The 12,530-nt window shown below is 35.4% G+C and overlaps 1 protein-coding gene across 3 annotated transcripts in view; it reads left to right on the top strand.

Moving 5' to 3' along the window:
• The window catches only part of NEGR1 (neuronal growth regulator 1), an 851,294-nt gene that overhangs the window by 510,814 nt on the left and 327,950 nt on the right, over nt 1-12,530 (top strand). For all 3 annotated transcript variants that reach the window (XM_045477845.1, XM_045477846.1, XM_045477847.1), the window contains exon 3: nt 889-1,014. In XM_045477845.1, the coding sequence (XP_045333801.1) occupies nt 889-1,014 (126 nt within the window). The remainder of the gene's footprint in view (nt 1-888; nt 1,015-12,530) is intronic.

Raw genomic sequence — 12,530 nt, 5'->3', positions numbered from 1 at the left:
TTCATTCTTGGAGATTTACAGTAAGCATAACAAAGGTTCTAAGAAATCCCAGGGTGAAGAGATCTATTTTAACCAGCGGTTCCCAGCCTTCACTGACAAGAAGACACTTTTCAAGCCCTTAGAAATGGAGCCCCTTCAAATATAAATGGTTAGTAAGTCCACCCCTACTAATTGGCAGATTGAAAATTGAGGTCCCAAATGCTTTTGTAACCCTGAAATCTCTTTTTTTAAATGTTTATTTATTTTGAGAGAAAGAGAGAGTGCAGGTGGGCACTCACTTGCGCACAAGCAGGGCAGGGGCAGAGAGAGAGACAGGGAGAGAGAACATCCCAAGTTCCACACTGACAACACAGGACTCAGTCCCACAAACCATGAGATCATGACCTGAGTCAGATCTGACAAGAGTCAGATGCTCAACTGACTGAGCCACCCAAGCACCCCTTACCTCCTAATCCTATATATGTTTTACCTCACTTAGCTTTTAAAAGAGCAACTGTTCTGCTATTTTAAGTTTCTTCCAAATTTCCATTCTTATTAAATCATCTCATCAAGAAAGCCATCATTATAGTGGAGATACATAGGTGGAACAAATAGATTGGCTATATTGCAGTGTCTAATACAAGTATGCACAATAAAATTTTAATTGAAGTAAAATTCAAACTTTTTTGTTATTAATTCATTTATGCTGAAGTATTCAATATTTAAAAGTTGGCGAACAAATAAAACCAGCCAACAAACAGAAAACTCTAGGAGAGTCCTAACAATCCAGAGAATCTCTATTTTGAGTGGTGAACATGGGTTGTAAGTATAATATCGTGGAGTTGATCATGTTTAGTTCAATAGAATTTTACTGTATTTTGCTGACCACTGAATGTTTTGTCATTTCAGTTCCTCCGAAGATATATGACATCTCAAGCGATATGACCATCAATGAAGGAACCAATGTCACCCTTACTTGTTTGGCCACTGGGAAACCAGAGCCTTCCATTTCTTGGCGGCACATCTCACCATCAGGTAAAGCAGAAATATATCAGTGTTGTTTGAACCATTGCTCATTATTATTCTGTAACCTCGATGTTCAGAACCTAAGAGTCAACTTATATTTTTTACATATTTTTTGTGAGATAAACAGGATACGTACTTTTATACTGAATCTTTATGCCTAAAGGCACTGTAGTTCACAGAAGTTAAATGAACGGTTTCTGTCAGAGCCCAGATTAGAATCTGTGTCTCTTGGTTCTTAGTCAAGGTTATTTTCATTTTAGTGTACTGGATAATCACAAATCAATAGACATAAAGCTCAAATGGAAATATCACAAGAGAAATATCTTCATTTAAATGTGTAAGGCTTTTATTCAGTCGTCATTCACATGTTAATAGGCCAGCGTGAACTGCTAAGGTAATCAAGAGAGAATGAAATTATACAAATTATGAGGTTGCTGGGTCTAATTTCAAAATGCAGTTCAGAATCAAGGATTTGGCATTTAGAATTAAATTTTAACTGATGAGGGATCTGAAAACCCAAGACTTTAAGTAACTTGTACAAGACCACAGAGCTAGGTGAAATTAAGGGACGTAACATTTTGTATGGGTTTCGGGTGCTTCTGCTACAGTGCACCTTCTCCTAAAGACATTAAGTCAACTTTAGGAAGTTGGGTATAATCATCATCAAAACAAGGCTGTTTTCACAGCCACTCTTCACAGCATTACCAATTTGTGTAAAGATTAAATATTTGAACTATATAGCTTTGAGTTGTACCCTGGAAATAACAGTGGTACTTTTAATGGATAGGATCCCACCACATACTCGATAAGTGAAATCTGATTTCATTCGTCTTACAGTTTTGGTGGAAATAGCTCTAACAAGGCTAGTGTGATGAAACTGCTTTTAAAGAAATCAGAAAATCACCCTTCATGTAGGTGTAGAAAGAGTACAATGGCCACATCCATTTTATCTGCTAATGCTGTCCTTAGTATCACTTGTCCTTAAGTGTCTTTGAGTTTCCTCATTTATGCAGTCGGTCTAATGAGACTTACATCATATGCTAAGTATTAGCATGAATGTGAGAAAAAAATCAATAGAACAGCAGTATATACTTATATAATATGCATTATGGCCCCTATATTATTTCTGAAGCAGGAGTGTGCTCCTGACTGCCAATACTTCACTCCTTAGAGCAGCTACAGAATCATAAAACTGGTATATGAGCACTGAATTAGTGGCAGGACTCTCTATGGGGTCTAAGTGAGACAAACTGAGGGCAAGCAGTTAGGATACAAACACTTTTATCGCAAGGTTCTCATCCACATCAGTTCAGCCAATTGTATTGCAAATCTCACAGCCTCAGTTTCCTTCAGCTAGTTTTCTACTTTCCAAAAATCAAATGATAAAAATGCCTAACTATTGTGAGACTTAAAAAAGATAATAAGCATAAATGTGCTTTAAAAAGTATAAGGTGATATGCAAATGTATGGCTGATTCTTAATCATCTTTCCGGGGATTTAAATCTGATATGGCAATATAATTTTTGTAAGAATGAAGCACATAATCTTCATCTTCATATAATTTAAGATTAATATTTTGGACTGAACTCTCCTGCTTTACAGTGCTTGTTATTATGCATATTCTTCTTTTTAAGTGCTTAGATACATTTTGGTTTAATTAAATAGCGTGAATGTTGGTTAGTGAAGTTATTAGAATAATGATAATGGATAACATCATGAAGCTGAAAGAAGACAGATTGGGTTTATAAGTTAAACTGCGCATGGATTTATTTTTCTGATCCTGCCATACAGAGCAAATGAGTAATATTAGCATAAATATTAACTATTCTCCAATGAATAGCTAGACATGGCCGATATATTTATAAATGCTTCCAATAATTTCAAATTATAATTTACTAATGATCTGTATTCAAATGCACAGCACTGTAGAGTTTCTGCTTTAAGTAACATGTCTTATAATTCTATTAAATTTCTCCAACTTACATACTTATATTTAAAGCAAAATCATAAACTCCATTGATCTGTCTGTATTTTACCCAAGAAATATCAACATTTTGTATGCTCTCTTCTTTTGCTATCACAAAAGAAAATGTATCTAAAAATAGTGGTCACCACAGGAACAGATAACAGATACAGATACACTCCCTGTCTGTACTAGAAATAATGGCTGTTTTTTGCACATGTGTAATTTGTTTAGATTTTTTTTTTAACCAGTACTTGTGTTAATTCTTGCTGATTTGTTTATGGTCTATATCAGTTTTACAAATCAACTAAAAAAATGGTCACAGGATGATAGCTTCACAGAGCTTCTCCCTAATCCCCACCACCACCCCCCACAAAAATTAGGTTGTGGGTTCAAGCATATCACAAACATTGCCTTAACTAACTTGAGGTGTCATTCTACTTGTTACTTCAAACAACACATTGTACCTTTCACAAAAACATCGTTCTTAAGAAGTTTCTGTATATATGAGCTTCCTTAGAGTTTACGTATGTTGATTTCTCTCTTTCTATATTTTCTATATCTAAAAATTAATTTCAAATTCATGTAAAAATTGTTACAGAAATAATACAAACTATGCCCTACATCCTTTACTTGATTTCATCCATCATTTTTCCCATTTGCTTCAACATTTGCTGTGTGTAGAGTATATGAAAATTTATATATTTTTTCATTGAATCATTTGAAAACAATCTGCATACATCATGGCCTTTTCTTCCTAGTTATGTCAGTGTGTGTTTCTGAAGACTAAGGGCATTCTTTTATGTAACCACGATGCTGTTTTCAACTTACGTGCATTTAACATTGGTATCATACTTTTGTCCCATTGTTATTCATATTCCAATTTTGTCAATTGATGGAATAACGTTCTGAATAGATTTTTTTTTCCCTCTAAGTACGAAATCCAAGTATCTTATTTTGTTGTCACATCCCTTCAGTCCTCTTTATTCTGGGGTCTAATTCCTAATGGCATTACCAAACATTGACATTTTTCAGCACTGAATGTGCCATCCCCTTCTTTTTTAACAGGATGTGTTCTCATTTGGGGTTTGACTCATGCTTCCTCGTGATTAAGTTCTAGTCATTCCCATCTGGGACGAAACAAGTGAAGTTGTGGCCTTCTCAGGGAATGATATCCACAGGCGCAGGATATCCATCTGTCCCTCATTTGTGATGTAATTTTGATTACCTAATCAAGGTGTCTGATTTCTGCATTGCATAGTTCTCTCTCTCTCTGTCTCTCTCTCTCTCTCTCTCTCTCTCTCTCTCTCTTCCTTTCGCCATGCTACCTAACTAAGCAGTTTTGGAGAGATTTAAACCCTTAAAATGCAAATGTCTGTTGCTTGTTAACCTTCCCCCTAGATTTTGCATTACCAGTGATTCTTTTGTGAACTAATCTTTACTCTGATGATTACAAAATGATGATTTTTCTAGCTTGAGCAATCCTACTTTTACCAGTCAGCGCTTGGCATTCCACTGCAATCATTAACCTGACTTCCCCTATTTCTTACTTATTTATTACTTTATCTATTTATAATGGCGGAGGCTCAAGGATTCCCAACTTTTTTAAACTTTTTATATTTCATTACTGTCTTTGGTTATTTTGATTCTCCAATTGTCCCTTATTTGGTGAGTAGAAGTCACTTCATTCTGATTCTCATGTCCTTTTGATGTGTTACCATCATTTTTTTTTCAACACTTTGATGCTTTCTGGCATGGCAATATATGCCAGGTTCATCTTGTATTTTAATTGCCCTATCTGTGGAATCAGAGATTTTACATTACTTCAAATAGTTGGATACAGTATACTTGGGGTTATAATAATTATACATTGGCTTCAAATATATAACCCTGTTCACCTGTTTTATAGTAAAATTATCAGAAACTCAGACATCTAGACTATTTTCTATGATACTCTATTAACCAAAAGAACTTAAATAACTTTAGTGCAAAAAATTAACCATATTTTGTTTGGTTTTATCTAACAATCCTGGGATAGGGCCTGGAACGTAGTGTGCATACAAAAGGTGATTACAGAATTAATGGTAAAAAGTATTTATGTCAAGCAGAACATAAGGAGGCAATTAACTGTTCGATCATGAGAAACTTAGATAGAAACTTCATGCATCTTTATTTACAAGTGATACTACTGCTTTAACTAATCTATGACTAACTTCTTATATACCTAGACATTTTCAAGGTTTTCTCAAAATTTGTAATCTAAGGTAATTCAATTTCATGTAATTTAAAGGTAAGGTAAGGTAATTTAATACAATTCCTAAGGGAATTCTAATAATGAAGTTTCCTACCCACAATTTCTTGGGCATCAGACGGTGCTAGTATAGTACAGTGGTTAAAATCATGAACTTTACATCAGTCAGAACTGGGTTTGAGACCCAGATCTTCATCTTACACACTGTAAAATCTTTGACAAAACTGTTAACTCCTTTAAACTTTACACATAACATGGCAGTACTAATTGTGCCAGAATTGTTCTGAGTATTAAATGGAATAGTATAGAGCATTGAACAGAGTCGGTGACTTACAGTAAATATCATGTAGTATTAGTGGTTAATTTACTACTGAAATGTGTTTAAACTTTTGATCAAATGGAATCTCCAACCCTGTTTCTAAAATTGAGGGGCTTACTTACAACTCTTGAATGCACTTCACATAGCTGCTCTCAAATGAGGGTATCATAAAGCTAAAACTCACTTAAAGCTTGTAGAGAACATTGACAAATTTACACAAGTCATCTGATTTTGAATATAAAAGCAAAATAAAATTCTTAATCATACATCATTAGATTAATAAATCTGGATCCACTCAAGAAAAAAAAACATAGGAAAAGTTAAAAGATACATTTTAAAATAATAGATTACAGATAACAAATATGAGGCATTTTGAAAGCCTCTATCAAATTTCCATTTATTATTCATTGCTGCTTATCTTAATCTTTGCTTCCTAGTTTCTTTTCATACTTTGATATCTGGAATCTCCAGAAATGTTCTCACTCTACCCTGTTGGTGTTTATTAGCTGACAAAGATATTCTTTCAGCTCTGGAGCAAAATACGATCATAAACACTGGATTGTATGTCTTAAACTCTCTTTTGTCTAATTTCCATATGCCTAGTGCTGTTTGATGGAATATATCACCCTAATTATCCATAAGAGTTAAGTCTATTGCTGAACTGAAGATAAAGACTGTTTGTTCATGTCGTTTTGTCCTTTTATGTACTGGATTCCATTCATCCTTTCCCATTTGTTGGTTCTTTTTTTTTTTTAAGTATATTCATTTATTTTGAAAGATAGCACAAGCACAGGGAGGGGCAGAGAGAGAGTGGGAGAGCATCCCCAGCAGACTTTGCACCCTCAATGAAGAGCCTGATGCAGGGCTCCAACTGTGAGATCATGACCTGAACCAAAATCAAGGGTAAGATCCTCAACCAACTGAACCACCCAGGTGCCCCTGTCAGTTCCTTATTCCATTAAATATTCTCTCTCTCCCTCCCTCATTAATCTCTTCCCCTCTATTGACTTCATTTTGTCCACAAACTCCAGTTATTCTTTTCTGAAATCAATCTCGTGACACTTTTGCTTGGGCTTATGACTGGCATCTTATTTTCTTGTTGTTTTCTGTTTGTTCCCTCTAGTTTTTCTCTCTGTTTTCTTTTTCCTGCCTTTCTGTGAGTTACTTGGCCATTTTTGAATTCTGCTTTGTTTTATCCATAGGGTTTTTGAGTGTGCTTCTTTGCATAAATTTAATAGTATTGTATCATATAAGCATAATTTATCATAGTCTACAGGTATTCTTATTTTACTAGTTCCAGTGAAGTATAGAAACCTTACCTACATTTATTCTTCTGCTTTTTTGATATAGTAATCTTAAATATTTCTCTACATACAGTGGTATAGTTTTTGTTTCAACTGCCAAACATATATTAGAAAACTCAAAAGAAGGGAAGTATTTTGTATTTATATACTCTGTTATTCTTCCTTTTTTTTTTTTTTTTCAACGTTTATTTATTTTTGGGACAGAGAGAGACAGAGCATGAACGGGCGAGGGGCAGAGAGAGAGGGAGACACAGAATAGGAAACAGGCTCCAGGCTCTGAGCCATCAGCCCAGAGCCCGACGCGGGGCTCGAACTCACGGACTGCGAGATCGTGACCTGGCTGAAGTTGGACGCTTAACCGACTGCGCCACCCAGGCGCCCCTGTTATTCTTCCTTTTATTTAGAAAACTTCCTTTAGCCATGCTTTAATGGTAGGTCCACTAAAGATATTCTCTCAGAATAGACTTAATCTGAGAACATCTTGATTTTGCCTTTATTCTTAAAGGATATTTCTGCTTGGGATAGAATACTGAGTTTAATAAGACATACACTTATTTAACATTCAAGTAGCCTTAAAATAACCTTAAGACAACATTTGGAAATCATGTGGATTGACGTATAGAACCTTTGAAAACTAAAAACGAGTGTTTTCCATGCTTTCGTAAGTATTGCTATACGTCCCCAGCTATAAAATAAATAGTATAAACTGTCCATTAGGAATATAACAGATATTGCCAAACTAAGGAATATTAAGGATTTTAAGATTGTCAAAGAGAGCCATTTCAGGATAACAAAGTCAGTATTCATTAGACCATGGGTTAGCAAGCTAAAGCCTGTGGGCCAACTGGCTTTACTTTGTTTCTGTAGATGAAGTTTGTTGTTGTTGTTGCTGTTGTCATTGTTGTTGGAATATAGCCATGCTATCAACTTTACATATAGCCTTTGACTGCTTTCTCAGTACTACAAGGTAGAGTTGAGTAGTTGCAGTAGAAACCATATGGTCCACAAAGCCTAAACAATTTATTGTCTGTTCTTTTTTATTATTATTATTTTAATGTTCATTTATTTTTGAGAGAGAGAGAGAGACAGAGCATGAGCAGGAGAGGGGCAGAGAGAGAGGGAGACACAGAATCCAAAGCAGCCTCCAGGCTCTGAGCTGTCAGCACAGAGCCCGATATGGGGCTCTAACTCACAAGCCGTGAGATCATGACCTGAGCTGAAGACGTACACGTAACCGACTGAGCCACCCAGGAGCCCCATTGTCTGTTTTTTTTAAGAGTTGGCTGACCCCTGCCTTAGATACTTTAAAAGAAGTTTAGGTTTTAAACTTTATTTCCTAGCTGTAAGACATACAGGTTTAGCACATTAAAACTTCTATAACCTTTAAAGAGAATTAAGACAGAAATGTTAATTATCAGAAAAAATAGAAAGCTATAGAAAATGAAAATTATTAACTAAAAATGATGTGTACCATTCAAATCTATTGTTTAAAATAATTCTGAAAATAATTTGAGTCAATACAGGTACAAACCAGAAGCTATTACTTTCTATTAGTGCTCTTGATTCTATTGTCATTCCCCTTTTGTGAAAGAAAGTCTCTGAAACACTTGAGTGCTGGGCCAACACCAAGGATGGTATGATGAAGAGGCTGTGTGTGTGATCCTCGCAAGCTGGCAGCCTGTCGCCCAAACACTGTAATTCTTTAAGAGTCTTTTTTCAGGTTTGCAATCCTGACACTGCACTTTACTCTTCAATGTTAGGAAGAAAAATTTAGTAAAACCAGCAATTTATGCTGATGACATTTCAACAATATGAGATCTTCAGATTACAAGCTATGGTTCTGGTTCCATTGTAGAGTTGCACTCTATGTGGAGCGTTTGTGAATTTCCATAATGGCTTTACATAATGGATAATTATATAATGAATGAATCTACATAATGATGGCAAGTTAAACTTTTACCATAAGATTGCACACCAATAATTTATATATGCAGTTAAAAGTGCCTCTTTGTTCTGGGAGTTTTCTTTATAATTTTAACTTTCATTTGTCTGTTTCCAGAGTCCTCTCTACTTCTATTTAGTTAGTGGTGGGCTATGAGGAATTGTTTGTATTCAGAACTGTTAATGCCTACTATTTGAATTTAGAAAACAAGAAAGTTTTCATTATTTTAAAACACATATAAGGCTAAACAATGAGTCTGATGATACGATGAATCAATATAAAATATAATCCACTATTCTCAGAGGAAAGTGCTTACCCATGTAAAACAGAAAACATGAACCCATCAAGAATTTCAAGCATTTTATAAAGGATCTTTTTTTTTTTTCTTATGGAACTTGATTTTCTGAGGAGTTGGGCATTAGGAAAACACACACACACACACACACACACACACACACTCCAGTTTATCTCCTTTGGGTGGACTGAATTTGGAAATAATGGTTGGTATTAGGTTATTTATGTATATTTTTTAATTTAATTTGTTTTTTAAAAATTTAAGTATAAATTGGGGCACCTGGGTGGCCCAGTTGGTTGAGCGTCTGACTTCGGCTCAGGTCATAATCTCATGGATTGTGGGTTCAAGCCCCACATTGTGCTCTGTGCTGACAGCTCAGAGCCTGGAACCTCCTTTGGATTCAGTGTCTCCTCTCTCTCTGACACTCCCCCTGCTCATGCTGTCTTTCTCTCAAAAATATACAAACATTAAAAAAAGTAAATAATTTAAGTATTATTAACATACAATGTTATGTTAATTTCAGATGATGTGTAATATAGGGAATGATTCAACAATTCTATACATGACTCAGTTCTCATGATAAGTGTGCTCTTTAATCCCCTTCAGATTTTTCACCCCTGCCCCCCACGCCTCCCCTCTAGCAATTGCCAGTTTGTTCTATATATTTAAGAGTGTTGATTCTTTGTTTCTCCCCCCCCCCCTGCTTTGTTCATTTGTTTCTTCAATTCCACATAGGAATGAAATGATATAATATTTATCTTTCTCTGACTGACTTATTTTACTTAACATTTTACCCTCTATATCCATCCATTTTGTTGCAGATGGCAAGGTTGCATTCTTTTAGGCTGTTTATGTTTTAGGAATTAGATTTTTCTAGATTATTTTTTCAGAGTGATTTCAATGTCACCTTACATGTATTAGGAAAAGATATTACATAACTGGTTATATTAAAACAAGTTAGGGCTTGTTTGTAATCTTAGAAAATTCAGCTTTTAATTTGGTTGTAAATTTCATGCTAATTCATGCTGAGGTGAGACTCCATGGGTAAAAATTTCACTCATAATATTAAAATAGATCCCATATGGTTCCAGAAAGATCACCAGTAGGTACTGTGAATGTATAAATGAGCCCAGTTTGGGGTGCCTGGGTGGCTTAGTTGGTTGAGTGTCCGACTTTGGCTAAGGTCATGATCTCATGGCTTGTGGGTTCGAGCCCCATATTGGGCTCTGTGCTGACAGCTTAGGGCCTGGAGCCTGCTTCTGATTCTGTGTCTCCTCTCTCTCTGCCTCTCCCCATCTTCCCCCCACCCCCCGCTTGCACTCTGTCTCTATCAAAAATTAACATTAAAAATAATAAAAAATAGGGGCGCCTGGGTGGCTCAGTCGGTTAAGCGGCCGACTTCGGCTCAGGTCATGATCTCGCGTTCCGTGAGTTCGAGCCCTGCGTCGGGCTCTGTGCTGACAGCTCAAAGCCTGGAGCCTGTTTCAGATTCTGTGTCTCCCTCTTTCTGACCCTCCCCTGTTCATGCTCTGTCTCTCTCTGTCTCAAAAATAAATAAACGTTAAAAAAAATAATAATAATAATAAAAAATAAAATAAAATGAGCCCAGTTAATACTTATATGAAGTATTAATTATTGAGCACTTAGTATGCCCCAGGCACTGTTCTAACATAGTTTAACATATGCTGACTATTTTACATGTAAAGTATTATAACTTCATAGATACATTCTCGAAGAAAAAAGCATGATGTTCATTTGAACCCAGGTTGTACTGATCATTTAAATCCCATCAGTCAGTGAAGATACAACTTGGTTTTACTTCTCATAAATGTAAAATCATGTCCATCAAGACTACATTCCTATACAAACAAGCTCTATTGAAATTTAAGTGCTGTTTCTGGCTTATTACTACAATAAGAAAAAAAAATATGTCAATAATGATTTTTTTTTTTTTACAAATCAAGACCCAAAGTGTCATTGACAGTTATAGACATGAGCATATGGTTGGCTTGAAATAAATTATTAGAGGAGTTATGATTTCCTGTGTAAAAGAATACTATACCCATTTTCGTTACTCAAAATCAATACATTGCTATTGAATTTTAATGGTACTCCACCTTGTTTTAAAATTATACTTTTCTTGATTAACTTGACCATAATGTTACAAAAGTGACTTTGTCCTAAGGGAAGAAGGTCAGCATTCATGAAATGTCCCCTAGTATTATACATAATGAAAATGTCTTATGAAATGTTGAGAGACTAATTTTGCCAGACAAAAGAGACAAAATGCAATATTTATTGCATATAAACTTTGTGTGTAAACTTTGCCTAAGAGATGGAGACTAAAAACCTAGAATTGTTGTGTATTTTTGTCTAACTAAGGTTATGTTTCACTGTGATCTTTAGAAATTTGCAAAGTATATTCTTGCATAAATTTACAGATTAATAATAAGCCATACTGAAGTCTCAAAAACTTGTTTTTAAAATATGCAGGATTATGGAATTCATTAAAATAACTTTTTTTATTTATGTTTTATTTTCACCTTCCTTGTTAGCCAATTTTTTAAAATGCTTCCTTTTGCATTAGGTTTGAATTTAATCCAGTACTAGCTGTATTGTTTCTGGACAGTGCTGAAGCTCTGAAGATGTATTATACCCATGCATCATCATAGCATTGTCATTCTGAGGATATATTAGTGTAATACATCTTCAGAGCCCTCAAATGAGAAGCTGTCTGGAAGGAATGGGGTGAGGAGCAAATTCAATTCAATTACAGGACAAAAGAACCAGCTGAAGAGAAGGAGAGAACTCTCAAAGCAAGATTCTCAGTGGAGTTGATTACAACCAGGTATTTCATGGAAGTATACTCCATTTTTCCTTTTGTGACATGACAAGGACTAATTATGGATTTTGAACACACATCCGTAAAGATAAAATGGCTTCTCAACCCTGTGTTTGACTCAGTAGGCACCTGATGGCTTTTGTGAGGCATTTAATTGATTTTTGAGAAAGTCGTATAAACATTCATATTCATTTAACATGTAAGCCTAAAGTATATGATAACTTGCAGATTGGTTTATTAAAATGTGATAGGTGTAAAGGAATGTTTGCCCTTCAAATAAAGTCGTAGTTGGCAATTCTTAAATTTTCAGACATAAGAGACAGCAGCTGGCTGAAAAATGATCAACAGGCAAGAAATGAGAAAACCAACAACTCTTCTTAGCCCTTGACTATTTCTACTAGATTGGGCTGTCTACAGGAGCCTGGGTGACTGTCGGTTAAGTGTTACTTTTGATTTTGGTTCAGGTCATGATCTCATGGTTCCTGAGATGCAGCTCCACCCCACTGGGCTCTGTGCCGACAGCAAGGAGCCTGCTTGGGATTCTCTCTCTGTCCCTCCTCTGCTCACACACACATACATGCTTTCTCTCTGTCTGAAAAATAAATAAAT

Source organism: Leopardus geoffroyi, chromosome C1 (assembly GCF_018350155.1).
Source record: "Leopardus geoffroyi isolate Oge1 chromosome C1, O.geoffroyi_Oge1_pat1.0, whole genome shotgun sequence".
Classification (NCBI taxonomy): Eukaryota; Metazoa; Chordata; class Mammalia; order Carnivora; family Felidae; genus Leopardus; species Leopardus geoffroyi.
The sequence above is the reverse complement of the archived record's forward strand: the minus strand, read 5'-3'. Positions and strand labels throughout refer to the sequence as shown.